At 44.6% G+C, this 16,144-nt stretch overlaps 1 protein-coding gene across 1 annotated transcript in view; it reads right to left on the reverse strand.

Moving 5' to 3' along the window:
- Nucleotides 1-4,651: 4,651 nt before the first annotated feature.
- Nucleotides 4,652-16,144, reverse strand: part of doc2a (double C2-like domains, alpha) — a 67,685-nt gene continuing 56,192 nt past the window's right edge. The window contains exons 8-11 of the mRNA XM_030736530.1: nucleotides 10,797-11,008; nucleotides 6,999-7,080; nucleotides 5,557-5,653; nucleotides 4,652-4,788 (exon numbers count right to left, since the gene is read on the reverse strand). Of these exons, the coding sequence (XP_030592390.1) occupies nucleotides 4,652-4,788; nucleotides 5,557-5,653; nucleotides 6,999-7,080; nucleotides 10,797-11,008 (528 nt within the window). The remainder of the gene's footprint in view (nucleotides 4,789-5,556; nucleotides 5,654-6,998; nucleotides 7,081-10,796; nucleotides 11,009-16,144) is intronic.

The raw sequence follows: 16,144 nt of genomic DNA on the forward strand, positions 1-16,144 counted from the left end.
CATAAAACACCTGATAGAAATGTAAGAACACCTGTAAAGCACGAGATCAGTGTGTAAACAACGATATCGTATAGAAAGCCACATTCGTACATTCAGTCGTGCATAAAAGAGGACCAACAACAGCGTAAACAGGAGAGTCTGGAACACGAGCCGTCCCTGAAGGTCTCACCGTGTCTCAGTTCAATTAGAAAACAGGCAGACGGAGTATAGAGATATAAAGAAGTATATCAACATATTGCATCATGCAACAACAAGGAAGAACCACTTGTATTGATATCATCAGTCAACAGGATGCATTTTGTTTTTTCACAGTCTTACTGGAGAGTGCAATAGAAGTGTGATCCGTGCGTTATGACTCATCAGAGCAATGACATGAAGGAAACTCAGATTATATCCTACACAGTTTCTATGTGGCGCCTGCTCAGGTCTTTAAATGTGCCCGACAGATGTGCAAATGATGTCAGGCGCTCCTGGTTCCTGCGGTAAACGTCCCATCCAGCCGTGTGACTCACAGCTGGAGCCCCTCTGCAGGCAGGTCAGTGTTAAAGGGGACCTACTGTGATCATGTTACGCTCAGCTTTACATTTTTACCCTGCGACACCTTTAGAGTAGCTTTGCATGATTCACAGTTTTTAAAAGTCCTGTCAGAAACCAGCTCCTGTCTCTTTAAGGTCCCCCTCCCTTAAAGACCACTTTCTTCTGATTGGCCACATCCTGGAAGCGTGCCAAGGGGCAGCATGCAAAGCTTCTGAGCGAATGATGGAGGGTAAGTGCTGTCAGTGTATTTGAACAGTCAATCACATTTTCCCATAATCAGAACTTGCTTTACTTTCTGCTAAAATTTGCGCTGTTTGCAGCTGATTTCACACATTCAATAATTTAATTTTATTCTTGGTTGAAAAATTGCTCCAAAACTAAAGTTGTGCTGATGTCAGTGAGGAAGCATCTGCTGCATCTCCTTGAACTTTCTAGAACTATTTCCATCCATCCATCCGTCCATCTTCTTCCACTTATCCAGTTCAGGGTGGCACGAGGTGGAGCCTATACCAGCTGCCATAGGGGGAGAGGCGGGGTAACCTGGGCAGGTCGCCAGTCTGTCGCAGGGCAGAACTATTTCATATTATCCTTTTATCAATGTGAGCATAATAAAACATTCTCATTTGTGAGAAGAAGAAGAAGAAACTCTATAAGATAATTCACTGTGAGACACGTGACTCAGCGACCTCGTGCTCTGATCACAGTCAGCTGATCAGCACCAGGTCAAAGTTTTGTAATCAGCATCTGTCCGTCTCTGGTGCTTTTTCAGTTTCAGCCATGTTTGCTGTGAACTTCTGACACTTTTAGAGGAATAAGGACGGCCTCATTCCCACCGTTGTTTTCTCACATCTCAGCAAAGTGCTGACATCATCTCCCCAGCTCAAACTGGCTGAAACTGGCTGTGGTCAGAGCTGCAGTGCAGACGGGCAGATGTTGATGATGTTTTCATGTAGAATAGTTCAGACATGCCGTCTCTTACAAAGCAAGAAAAGTTCAGTCAGTAAAGACAGTAAATACACCCGTCTGTTTTCTTCATGCTGCATCTGATTGGTTTTTAAGTGGTTATGAATGGGCAGTGAAACAGTGTCCACACACAGAGAAGTACTGCTAAGTACCTGGGCAGGTAGTTTCAGAGTGAGAGGTCAGGCGTTTGAGTGAAGGTATTTTTTTCTTGACTTTCTTTCTTTTAGTTGAGGCTGATGAAGAAAACAGTTCGTTCACACAAACGTTGTCTCTGTTAGGAGGATGCCTGGCACATGCTCGCTTTACATCTCTGACATCAGCACAACTTTCACTCTGGAGCCAGTCGAGACATCGAGAGAAGACGGACAGCTGACGGTTATTCAACTTTAGAAATACTCCGTATGGTTTAGGCGAGGGGGCTGCCTGGATGGCGCCCTTTCAGTGAAGGCACTGGACTATCAGCTGTGCAGCCTGACATTATATACAGAATCTGGGAGCTGGCTTACTTAACTGACTGCCCAATAATACCTGCGACATGTAAGCACCTGCTTGACTAATCGCTCATATTGTGAGTGTAACTTCCAGGTCTGAAAAGTCAATATGAAGTCCTTAAAGCTGCATTCTTTCTCATGGCCAGCAGAGGGCGACTCCTGTCATTATAAAAAGACTTTAGGTTATATAGACGTCTATGGGAAAACGCACTGTGAACACCTTCCTGGTGCCTTTATGTGCTCAGTCATTAGTTTCAGGTTATGCTGATTAAAACTAGAAGCTCGTTTTATAAATATACAGATCCGCACACCTCCCTCTCCCAACCCCCTCACCCTCAGGAGGAGTGTTCCCAAGCCACCTGAGGGATAATCTCTCTTAGACACAACCAAAACATCCACAGTGGGTGCCCCACTCATCCGGCACTATAACATTATAAAAGTATATGAGAGAAAAACCACAATAGATCCCCTTTAAAACTGCAGGTTACTGCTGTAGTGGTCTGTAGTGTCTTCCTTGATGGACATGCTTAAATCACCACGGAGTAATGAACACAAACTTTACCATTTTAAAACACAGTTAAGACAACATTTCCACAGCTCCCCGCTGCTGCTCAAACATGAGGAAAATAAAGCTTTCCGTCCAAACTCTGAAGATTTTTGGCCCAAACCACAGCTACAATAAGGATAATTACCCATCAAGTCTTTTTCCCCAACAACACACCACATGAATGGTACTCACTTATATAAAGAGATCTCATTACCACAGAGCTCTGGCTTAATGTTACACTGAAGAGGGAAACTGTTTGGACTGAGTCGTAACTGAAGTGAAGTTACATTCGATCATCGTTTTCAATCAGTTTCTACCCAAACCAAACCTGACGTTCCTGTGGCCAGAAAATGATCCAGTTCCAGGACCATGAACTGAAACATGTACAGTATGAGGGCTGGAACTCAACAAAACTACAAAAGACTGTTTCCTGTGTGGTCGTGCTCCTACGGCGCCATCTGAAAGGTTTTGACCTCGGGCAGTAAAACCTCCTCAAACCAGTGACTATATTATACTTTAAATGAGCATCCAGCACGTACAGAAGGTTTTCAGGTGTCCACACTGGGACGTGTTCCAGATTCATCTTGAGATGGGTTCAGGTCCTCCACTCGGCTCCACGATGCCAAAGCAAAACAGACCAAGATACTCCGTTTATCAGAGTATTCAGTGCCACATGAGTGGATTTATTTCAGTTCACACACGTTATCTTTAAGCTGGATTTGTAAATAAAATGTGGACTTTCTGTCTAGAAGCAGCTGGAAATGATTGAAGATGTTTGATTCACTCAGAGCGCCTCCTGCTGGACTGCCGCCAGTTTCTCTAAAATGGGACAAACAGGAAGTGGAATGGCTCTGCTGTCTGTTTGCTACGAGTTCATTAGCGTTTTAGCCAGCTAATGTTAGCATTCGGTTTTCCCCAATACGCGGCAAACAGCTCTTTTAGCTAGCTGAAGTGCGACACAAGACACATCCATGCATGTTTCTCACATTCTGTAGTATATTATAGTTCCTCTTGTACATGTAAACCTCACACAGCATGCTCTGCAGGGACTGCAGCGGTCGAGCAAAGAAACAACAGTTCAGTGTAAACAGAACAGCAGCGTTCGGACTGCTGGATTTCTCTTTTTTCTGTTAAAGAGAGCGGCAGACACGAAGTGCACAGGAACATAACATGCAGATTAGTCTCTGGAGCTTGAAAAAGGCGACTGGACTTCTTTTTGTTTCTTGAAGACGTTTCACCTCTCATCCGAAAGGCTTCTTCAGTTCTCAACCAAATGGTGGAGAGACCCAGGTATTTAAACCCCTGTGGGCGTAGTCCCCTGGAGACTACTATGACCTGGATAACTGAGAATCTACACAGACAACATGCAGATTAATTTCAGTCAAAATCTACAAATTTTCTTCCTAACTTTGTTGAGTTCCTATGATGGCGAATTAGGCGAACAGAAGGGCAAAAATACCATTTAAGGGGCTCAGTAGGGGGTGGGGTTATAAGAGGAAAAGTGGTCACATTTTTTTTTAAAAAAGGAACATTAAACATTGAACATTAAATTTATGAGAAAAAAGTAAATTATGAGGAAAAACAAGTAAATTTATGTGGAAAAAGAGTAACTTTTTTTTAACCAAATGTGCCTTTTTTTGTAAATCTGAAGCTTTTCTGAGGATTTTTTTTTTTTTTTTTTTTTTTTTTAAACAATTTTGACACCCTCACACACACACACACGCCCAAACCCTTATTTATTTGTTTGTTTGTTTGTTTGTTCGTTTGTTTGTTTGTTTGACCTGCTGCGGCCCAACGCGCCATCACAGAGTTCCACCCCTCATAAGTCAGGTGTTTGACCCTGTTGTGTATTTATGTGACCTGGTGCTGACTGCACATGTGATGCTGACACTGCTGATGGAGCCAGCAGCATCTTTGCTCCAGATGACTTACTGATCAATAATGAAGGCACACCACCATGCTGCTCCGGTTCCCCTGGCTCTCATGGTGGCTCATATTATAATACATTGTCCTCTAAGTTAGCGCGGTTTCCTGTGATGAAGTCGCTTGCGTCTGTGCATCAAAAACCCCGAGGACAGCGACTGTCTGCAGGCGTGGAGGCTGCTACTCGGGGTTAGTCGTGGCTGAGGGTTCGTGGCAGCTCGTTGGTCAGGATGTGCCACCGCTCCACCTTTTGGCCCTTGTTCTTCAGACAGTCCATCCAGTGACGGAGGGCGTCACCCTGGGACTTCGAGCTCAGACAGACGCCACCTGAACATCAGCGAGGAAGCACAGGAAGACTTTCTGCAGTTAGTGCAACATTTCAACCTCAAGTGTCTTATCATTCTTGTTTAAACACCATTATTGCCTATGACTACTTATACTTGATTTATGGTCCCACCAAAAGAACCAACCATGCAGGACCAACTCTGACCTAGGAACTCCAGAGTGTCCCTAAAACCTCATGATTGGGTCTCAACAAAGGGGTAACCTCCAGGGCTGAGAAATGAAGCCAATACTGAAGAGCCAGCAGTGAGTCAGTCCCCATAGACTCCCATGTTAAACCTTCAAGCAGATATAAACATGCTGACAGCTGATACAGAAACTGCTTTTTCTCTGTGGATAATTTCTCCCTCCACCTGTGACTCACCTGCTGAAGTTGGATTGAGCCTAGAAAATTTGGATTAATGTGGCTTTTTTGAAGTGGAATACACTTGAAGCCAACCACAAGAGACTAACATAGTAGAAACTGTTTATGAAAATGGAGAAAGAATTAAGTCAGTAACACAGATGATAATTTTGATAAATATGCAGTGATAATCTTAAAGACAAGTTGAAGAGCTTTGCAAACACTAATCAGCAGCATGTGTTAGACTCATTAATATTTACAGCACTTCTTCACGGCTGAACCAGAGGAGGATGATCCTGTTAAAACTTACTGAGACACTCCACACAAATACAAACAGATTTTTGTCAACTTGCCCACAAAGCTACAGTGTTCAGGAGAGCTTCTGGAGCCCCGGGTGATCAGTCGCTCACCTATGAAGTCGTTGGAGCGCCCCAGGTCGTAGTCCCACACTGTAACCTCCAGAGTCTTGTTGGTCAGCTCTGACAGGGAGATCTCATAGAAGAACTCCTGCAGAAACATGCAGGGATAGAGTGAATACAGGTCTGTGCGATCCACCGTTAAAAGCGGTGATGTTTGGCTGCTGGATAAAACCACAAAGACCTCCTCGCTTTGATTCATCATCTCAGTTTTATGAACTACTTTGATGAATCTTCAGCTGCAGAGCAGATTCAGATCAGATATTTTAACACGAGACAGAAATGACAAATCTTAGTAGAATTTGATGGATTTGGCCCTATCCCAGATTAACATTTGGGCCTGATTTAGACATATTATGGTGCTGGCCAGATGTGGACCAAATGCCACACAGTTCTTCACATCTGGCACAGATGGTGCAGCTGTGGCTGAGATGAGGCCAGACTCACCATCCGATTTCTGAAGGTGTCCTGTGCCATCAGGCGCCATGATGTTGGGAGTAGCTCAGTTAAGTCCGGGAAGGTGCAGCCACTATACATCAAACTTGTTTTTCCAGCTCATCAGATTGAGATTTTGGGAGTTCAGAGGTCAGGTCAACACCTTGAACTTGTTTTCCAGCCCGTTCTCATTCCCAGGCTGTTTTTCTTCCAAAGTCAGTGGGGTACAAGTTCTCCTTTTGGCGGCTTTTGAGGTTATGGCAGTCTGTCACTCCCAAATCGTCCTTCCAAAGCAAGCAGACCTACCGGAAAGATTATAGACCTCATTTGGCCTGGAAGTGCCTCGGGAGGAATTTGAAAACATTGCTGGGGGGAAAGGACGTCTCGAATACACCGATCGGCCTGCTGTCACTGCCACGTGACTTTGGCTAGACGGATGAAAATGGATGGACTTTTAAAGAATCCAGAGAAGCCGGGATTTCATCCCAATAATGTCCTAAAACACATCTTCTAAGTTATAATTACTTTAATAACTGCTAACTCTGTCCCGGTCTTTAGAGGCTTCTCTGTTGCATTCAAACCTCATAGTTTGAGTACAGCCTCACCAATCTGATTAATGTTTAAAGGCTTCAGTCTGGAAGATGGGCTTTAAAATGTACCGTATCCTACCAATATTTATTCATACTTAAAGGCAATAACTTTTAGTTCTTCTTTCATAAAACCAGGAAAAAAAAGTGTTTGCACTTGAATTTAGAAAAAAAATAATTTCAGTGAGAGACGCGCAGTCAGGTTATGATCGGGTTATGTGGAAGAAACATGAGATATTTCCTCTGAGAGGAAAACAAGATGCAGGAGGTTCATCCTCCAGCGATGCTGTCAGCCAGCCGCACCAGACTTAAATGAAACTTTAACCACTGAGGTGAAGCCAGCGAGCTTGTTAACGGCGCCGCTCTGTGAGGGTGGAGCGATCCGGCCGAGGGGAGCAGCTGCAGGGATCTTACCTCGTTAAATTCGGGGTTGAGGGTCCTTTTCATCACGGCTGTTTTGTGCTTGGATTTCTTCTCTATGTCGGGCTTCAGGTATCTGAGAGCAGAGGCAGAAAAAGAGGAGAAACACGTTGATTTACAAAATGATTTGGCTGCTCAGCAGAGCCGCTCAGTATGAAAATACAGAAATATTTGCTAACCAGAACATTTTGGGTTTCAGGGGTAAAAGTCCTGATAGTTTATGATTTCAGACTTCTCACTGTCAAAGCTGGACTGTGGGTTAGGAAACAAAAAGACTGAATTCAACTAATTAAACAGATCTGTTCATTGCACTTTAGGCTGCTGTTACACACTGACTTCAATTTAATTTTCATATCATATCAATGAGTTTTACAAAAGGTGAATAATTCCATCGTGTGTGGTTGCTGTTAATAAGAAATGCATTAGAGAGAGAAAACAAAGCGATCTGAAGTCATCGACTGGAAATGAAGCTTAATTAAACGAGTGTTTGGGTGCCCGAGGCGACCGTCGCTCTGCGCAGGATGGATTTCTGCTGCTGTCTGATGAAACTATGGAAGTCATCATTATTGAAGCTGCAGTGTAGAATTAATTGAGTCAGTTTTACAGTGCAGCACACACACACACACGTTTGTGGGACCCCCCTAACCCAAACCTACTCATGACCTGAGCCCTTGAACAGAAGGTGGCCTCAGAGCTGAAGGGAAAACAGCCGAGGATGCAGAGTGGCTTTTATTTCCTAAAGAAGGCCAAACTGTGAAAGTGAAATTAAACCGTGAGCAGAGGCTAAAGCAAAACTAAGTCGAAAACACAAACGTGACAAATGCTGTCAACACTGTATGAGTAACATCACACAGCATCTGACTAAACAGCGATAGATTACACCCTGGGACTGCACTGAGTACACCAGGAGGCCTGAAGATGGTCCTCATCAGTGAGGATGCTAGCTGATGGGTTCTCAGCCCCACCCTAACCTTAACTTGACCATGTCGTCCCTAAAGGAGGCCTTGGTTCCTACAGTGTGACAATATTAGTAATACTGCTGGGGGGGGCTCATGGTCCAGGTATTCACACTGTAGAGTTACAGCAGCAGTGGCTGCCTCAAGGAGGCAGAGCTGAGCTGTGATTGGTCCTGACCAGTTATTTTAAAGATGACACGAGGAAATAATAAAGGCGAACTGGAGCTTCATCTCTCTGCAGACTGATGGGACGAGAAAGGCCGGCCCTCCCGTTTCTGTATGAAGAAGCCCCGAGCTGCTGGACGGAAAATTAAAGCTGTTCATTTTCTCTGAATTAACTTCAGCTCTGCAGGTGAAGAGCCGAGGTCGCTCACTGGATATCTGCTGTGTAACGCTGGCATCATTAACCATTTCAGGGTCCTTCAGTTCCCAGACTCAAACTCTGAGGAACCACTGAGAGTTCAAACCAGTCCAAAGTCTCTGAGATCAGTGAAACCATCAGTGAGGCTCTTCTCCAACATCGTTAGGTTGATAATAAACACAGAAGAAGATGGTGGATGAGGTTGAACTGTTCTCCAAGTTCACCCTGAATGTCCCCGATGGGCAGAGATGCTTCATATTGCAGGAGAAGATGCTGAAAATGGAAAAACCTTCAGCCAGGAGAACACCTTCATGATGTTGGTCATCAATAAGCTGCTGCGTGGTTTGATTTAATTAATGTGAGAAAGTCCTGATCCTGAGCTTCGCGTCTACGCTGAGAGTGAGACCTGCTCTGTGAGCCCGTGGGCTGCAGTCACACCGGGAGTTTATAAAACTGACGTGCTGCTCACGAACAGCCGCGATAACGACCACCGAAGCCTTTCTGGGGTTCAGCGCCTCGCCTGCAGGTGCTTGGTCAGGTGGAGGGGCAAAAAGGAGCCAGAGCAGGGTAACAGGGATTATTATTGTTTTTATATTTGGAGCTTTTGTATCGTTGGGGAAAAGTGTTATACTGATAAAAGCTTCTAATGAAAATTGTTTAAATCCACACTCAGGTGTTGCTGAATTGCACCTTTTTTTTTACATCAGCCTTTTTTCTCTAATTGGATAGAAACTGAAGGATGCTCAGGTGGGCGACACGGACATGAAGATTTACCTGATGTACTGCCTGAACTGATCATTTCCTGGATGCTGCAGTCATTTCTAAAACTCATAAATGTGTGTTTCCTCTGAGCTGAGCCGCCTTGTTGTTCTGGCTGCGATTCTGTTTGTATTCAGACAGCGTGCAGCAGAAAAAACAGTCATCCTCTTCAAAGTGAGCGTCCCTCGAGAGGAAACAGAAGCAGAGAAGAAGCCTTAAATCCCCGGCTCTGGCCCCCGGTGTTTCCCTCTGACAGAGCTGAGACGCCGCTCGAAATGTTTTCTTCTTCACACTAATTATCCTTCCTGCCAGGAAACAGATGGAGCTTTTTTAACAATAACTGCATCCTTGATTTGCAGAAGTTAATAAGATGGCAAAACTCCAGCTTTTAATTGTCTTATTCAGGCGAACTGTTGGCTGTAGTCGGCGTCCTCGGCGATGGTTGCAGGGACGAAACCACACAAGGAATCTTTTTGTCCGGTTTGGACCAGCATGCCCGCCAATCCCAGTTATGATTTATGCTTTTAAACAGTTACTCAGGGAGGCTGTTATCTTTTGGTGAGCAGCCAAAACGCTGAGCCAGTGTATAATAAAAAAGAAGCTTTTCCACAAAAAGCCACTTTGCTGCCCAACAAATGCTCTGAAATATCTCCAAGATTTGATTTTTCTTCTTTAAATAAAGTCAAAGAGATAAATAAAATTAAAAATATGTGACTGGCTTAAAATATCTTTGGCAGGAAATTAGAAAATTATGTACACATTGGAATTAGGAATGAAATTAGGGGCACAAACATCCCACTAATTTGACATAATCTCTGAATACTTTAAAAAAAAGACAGTGAACTGAAAAATTAGTGTTAATGTGTCATGATGCGGCCCCATTATTAGCTTTATAATTGTATTTTTATTTTAATAGAAATTATAAAGGCTGGACGTATCTTCTGTGTCGGAAAACCACCTGAGCACCTTAAACTGGAATTCCCTTTAGTTATAAAAACTTCTGGTCCTACAGAACTAATTTGGAAAATGGCCCTCGGCCCTCTTTGATTCTGTCTTAGAGTATTCTCCACTTTACCTGCTTAATTTGTAAAATTTGTGTAAAAATTTTGCAAATTTAATAATGAGAATTTAGCAGCATTAAAAAGGAACTACAGCACCCCCTGGTTGGAATTTTATTACCTAAATATTTTTGCATATGCTTTTATTTGCAACCTTTGAAAAATTAAGCTGAAGCTGAAGTGCCCAAAATCTGCAGTTCCTCTGGTGTCCAGCAGAGGCACCTTCCAGCAGAAATAAACATGTTTACAGCTGATGCAGGAACTGCTTTGGACTCTGTGGATCATTTCCTCCTTCATAACAGCTGTATGGAGAGGATGTTTCTATAACTCACCTGTTTAGATAAAGCTTGCATTATTAGGGGTGTGGCCTATTTGATTGACAGGTGGACGTTGACACAGGTGGCTAAAATGAGGGGTCCCTCACAATAGATTGTGTGTTACCTTAAGTACAGGTGTGCTACACTTGCAGTTAATGAAAACACCAAAAGTTGCGTATTAGTTTAAGTTTCTTGAGTTCTTTAAAAAATATATTTTGTGTGGGCATATGTTATTTTCACTTTATCACACACACACACACACACACACACACACACACACACACTGACAGATGCACGTAGGGAGGAAATTTGGGGTTCGATATCGTGCCAAGACCACTTACATTTTGACGTAGGGGTCGGAGAATCCATTAACATCCATGGCTGCCAAGTGGGCGCAGCGCTTCACGCCCACACAGAGACCCCCGCTGCGACGACCTTCACCTCCACCTCCTCCTTCTACGTCCTTCTCCTCCAGACTGGCCGGAGGCAGGAGCTGAAGGGAGAGGAGAAGTCGACCTCGCTCCTCCAGGCTGTGCAGCTGCTCGTTCTCCCACTGCGGACGACAGCAGATCAGTCACGTTATTAGTTTAGTCATGTCAGATTAGTCACATGACAGCTCAGGCTGGGCAGGTTGGAGACACAGTCAGAGAGGCTGAGATGGTTTGGACATGTGGAGGGGAGGGAGGGTGGAGATACTGAAGATGGAGGAGAAGACCTCAGAGGAGGTTCATGGATGTAGTGAAGGAGGACATGCAGAGGGCTGGAGTGACAGAGGAGGATGCTGGGATAGAGTCAGGTGGAGGCTGATGATCAGCAGTGGCGCCCCCTAAAGGAAGCAGCTGGAAGAAGATGATGTCAATTATTTCAGATGGATGTGACCACCATGACATCATCTGTGGGTTTCTGAAGTCCCGCCTTTCCACAGTCGCCGTCTAGGTTGCAAAAATCTGGATGTAATGGGGAAGGGCGGGTCTGACCATGAATCCACGCGCTCATTGGTTAATAACTTGTGACTGACAGCTCATTAGCCAATGAGCGTGCAGCCTGGTCGGCGAACATTCCCTGAAGGTCTTCTTGGGTTTTCAGATAACCTGAGAAAATTAAACAGGTTAAACAGAGTTTTAGGTTGTGTTGAAGACATGGAATATTATTTTTGTCTTCAGGATAACTGAGTGGGGTTTTCTTCCCTTCTTGTCTCTGAAAGCGCCGAATGTGCTAATTGACATTTAGATCTGCACTTCCTGCCAGCTCCTGGCACCAATTCATAAACCTCACAGAAGAAGAAGAGCCTCCAGCAGTCTCAATTATGCATACAAAGGTAGTCATCTACATTTTCATCAAATAACTGCTAACACTGTCACAGTTAGCATGTTAACATTAGTAGAACATATGAAGGTGAAGATGTGTTTTATATAAGAGAGGTAGACTGCTGTTGGGTCCAGAGATTCAAACTGACAACCTTCAGCCGATCTATCTTTTGGCCCGTCCACCCTGACTCTGCAGCTCACAGCAGGAGCGCCTCTCCTCACTGGAATACAGACATCATTATTATGCCTGCTGTGGAGTGAAGATGTCTACTGTGGGAGAGGTCTGAGTGTGTCCCACTCATCCACCTGTGACAGGTGTATTTATGGAGGAGCCGTCTGACAGAAAGAATGCAGGAGATGGAGATGAATCCCTCAGCAAACCATCTAACACTCCTTCCTGACAAAGACGCCTTCCACAGGTATAAATCCACTCTGTAACGTGGATGTTACTAACACATGTCAGTGTTTCCACCTGGATGTTAATGTGCCGTCCTCCCCACCTCACGCATTATAGTTCAACAGTAGCATCATCATAGCCACACAGTCCCACGCTGACGTGCCTGTAAATGATGCGTTTGCATGTGATGACTGTGGGCTGATGACTCGTGTGATGAGTGCTGCATCTGATTATTTGTTCCTTACAATCATTTCCTGTGTAGAAATGACAGACATTTAGATATAATGTAGGTCAGGATCTCGGTGCTGGCAGAGACTGAAGCACTGACACCTGATGAACTCAGCAGATCAAGTTCTTATCTGAATGTAAGAGTGGAATAAAGTTCAGCAGAGGTTCTTTAACTTTGCTGTAATCAGGATTTTTGGAGGATCTTTGTTTTCACTGGAGCAGGTTGTGAAACCATGTTTGGGGAACTCTCCATTGGAAACTGTAGATGGGGTCATTCTGGCTCACTGTAACTCATGGCCATTGTTCTCACCTTCAGATTGATTGTATGTTAGGTGCTAAAAGTCGTGCCTGTGTGCTCGATGCTGGTGTCTGTGATGCCATCAGTAACCAGGAGCAGGTGGTTCAGGATTGAGCAGGTCACCGGGGAGGAGCAGCCGAGTCTGTTGTTGCCGCAGCAGGAAGCGGGTGAATTAAGATGAGATATTAATTAACACAGGAGCTTAGTCGTGTTAGTCTGCTGTATGAACAGCTTATCTGTTTTTGTGCTTATGAATTATTAGTAGACTATTTCTAAGCTGATATTAACATCACATCCTTTGGATTGTGGTGGAAATTTCTCCTTCACACAGAAATCAGTCTGCAGGCTGTTAGAGGGTCGGGGGAGGGGGGGGGGGGCTCGTTACAGTCTGTAACAGCAGGAAACAAAGTTTAACACGTGGGAAAAGTTGCCTGACATAAAGCCGACATCAGACGGCGTTGGAGCTTCTTTTTGTCCTGCAGGACTCACCTGCTCCCACAGGTGAGGACACTCAGGAAGCAGAAACCTGCAGGTGTCCCACAAAGACTCGCTCTGATGTTGAAGCCCTGTTTGTTTCCCTCTGGATGTCTGATGCTCTCTGTGGGTGAAGCTGCCAGACTTTTAATGACCACTGTTCATTATTTCTGCAGCTGAGGCCGCCTATGAGGCAGGAATGCTGCTGTTGGATTGGCGGGCGAAGATTTAACCACGTCTGTCACAGTTTCATCTGTGACAGTGAAAGCAGAGAGAGTGGCAGTGATCCAGAGCCCAATATCTGTGTTACCTGTGGGAGTTTGAGTGCACAGGCAGAGCTGATGCAGATACAGTCAGGTCTATAAGTATTTGGACAGTGATGTGTTTTATTGTAGTTCTGCCTCTGCACATCCCCACAGTAGCTTTTAAATCAGTCATGCTGTGATGGAAGTGCACACTCTCAGCTTTAATTCAAGGGCTTTAACAAAGCGCTGCATTCACTGTTTGGGAATTTTTATAGACAGTGCCCCGTTTTCAGAGGCTCAAAGGTGATTGGACAACTGCCTGACAAACAGTTTCATGCTTGTCAGGTGAGACCTGTTTCTTCATTATATCGTGACAGATTTAACTGATTAAAGGTCTGGAGGTCGTTCACTGGAACTCCCAAAGATCCAACGAGGATGGAAATGAAGGAGGCCGACATCAGGCTGAAAAACCCAAATAAACCAAAAACCAACCGACAGCAAAAACCTTCAGAGTGGCTCAAATCACCAATCTGGTTATTTCTAAAATGACTGAATGCAACACCAAGAGGCCTGAAAGACCACAGATGACAACTAAAGTGCACAATCACAGTATTATTTCCATGGTTAAGAAAAACAACTTCCCAACAGGTAACCAGGTCAAGCACACTCGAGGAGGAAGTCTGCAGTCAAGAGATGCCTTCATGAATGAAAATACAGACAATTTACAACAAGGTGCAAACCGCTGGTTACACTCAGGAACAGGAAGGCAGAGTAGACTTCACCTGTGCCTGCACATCTTTGGACAGATGAAACTAACAGAAGGAGAACGATCTGAAGCCACATCATCTGCCTAACACAGTGGAGGCAGCGTTACGGTGTGGACACGTATGGCTGCCAGTGGAGCTGGGTCACTGCTGTTTACTGCTGATGTGACCGCTGATAGACGTGCACACGGCTGTACTCTCTGCTCAGACGTCCGAGGATTCGTGACTTCAGGCAGTCGCTGCAAAGGATTTTCATCCAAGTGTTAAAAGTGATCTTTTTATAGTGGCCAACATGACAAATGTTCACCTGAGAAGCAAACAGTTATCAGTGGGTATTTTCATGTTGAAGTATCAAAATAATCTTTCATTAAAGCACCGTGTGGACGATTTAAACATGAAGAACGTTTTTAAGACAACAGAAGAAGCTGAAATTAAAGCTGCAGATAAACTGCTGCATCTTTGAACCCTGCTGCAGGCTGACAGCTCCTCTCACCTCTCTTTGCTCTTATTTAAAATCCCTGTGATGAGCAGAGGCCTAAGTTTAAAAACTGTCCAAATACCTGTGACTGAAATCCTATTTTCTACTGATAAACTGGAAATTGGATTTCTCAGACAAAAGTTCCCACAGAGCGGAGAAGAGAAGGTCACGCAGACACACCTCCACCAGCGACGGTGATCATTAAACCTCATCTCACTGCAGGTCTTTGACCTCTCCGATCGTGGCACAGCAGAACGTAAGAAGATCGATAATTTCCTCCAGCTTTGTCTCGCCCTTCTCCCGGGGTGAGGTTCCCTCCATCACCCCCCCACCCATCCCCATTACAGACTGACTGAGCGTGCTCACACTTTATTACCTGGACCTTGTCCTAATTCACACTTTGACCTTCACTGTGCTTTACAGAAGCTTCAGTCTGGATCTCTTTGAACTGCGAATTAAAGGGCAGAGATTTTATTTCAGTGCCTCCTACAGTTTGACGTGGTTTTCAGCTCCAATGAGCTCACTTCCCACCATCTGACACAAAAAGCTGCAGCTAAAAAAGGGAAAAAAGGTCAGGAATAAGCAGATCGATGGCTTTTAGCGGCACAGCTTGGCAGAATTTTTCTCCACCCACCAACTGGAGGGAGAGGCACTTTGTAAATACTCCCGAGCTGAGATTATCTACAAAGTAAAGCTCCCATCCACACTTCAATGACACACTCCCCTGCTACAGGAAATGTCATCACGCCGCAGGTTCACGTTCCAGGTGAGCAGGTGACGGACAGCCGGCGCACAGCTTTCCCACCAGACCGACACATCGGCGCTCTTCTTTGAAAGGGAAAGGTCTGAGCTGCAGAGGTCACCTGATGACCTGACGGCAGGGATGGATTTCATATCTGCTGTCTGATGTTTTCCAGGGGACTGAAAACCAGGTGGTGAAAAAACGTGAGACGGTTTCTTTTAAGTGTTACGCCGTTCACGTAAACCCCACTTCAATGTGCTTTATGCAGCTTTTCATGTATGAAACTGTTTTTATGGCCCACGTTTGAACAGACCGCCTCCCTGACCGATTTCTGTGAGAACGTCTCAGGATGAAATTTCCACTACAATCCGGAGGATGTGACGTTGGTGCTCCGAGTGCCTCGATGTCTCCCAGCATCAACACAGACTGCATCAAAGCTGTGAGCTGCAGCTGTGTGGTTTCTGCACTTGGATGGGAGGTTATTTAGAAGCATTATCTAAACTGACTCAGGACATAAAAGCTGTGTGTATTAAAATAAATATCAGTCATACCTCATTACAAATGTTTAAACCCCCAAACAGAGTTTTAAAAAACATGTTTTCCTTGGAAGTTACACTTCGGTCACCATGCCTGCTGTTTTTCTCCTTTAGATTTCAATCCCGGACTCTTCCATTTTCTCATATAATCACATTAGCAGGTAAACTTTTAGCCAACATTAGAAAGGAAACGCTAGTTTTATCAGACGAAGCTCGTCTA

This window comes from Archocentrus centrarchus, chromosome 8 (genome assembly GCF_007364275.1).
Source record: "Archocentrus centrarchus isolate MPI-CPG fArcCen1 chromosome 8, fArcCen1, whole genome shotgun sequence".
Taxonomy (NCBI): Eukaryota; Metazoa; Chordata; class Actinopteri; order Cichliformes; family Cichlidae; genus Archocentrus; species Archocentrus centrarchus.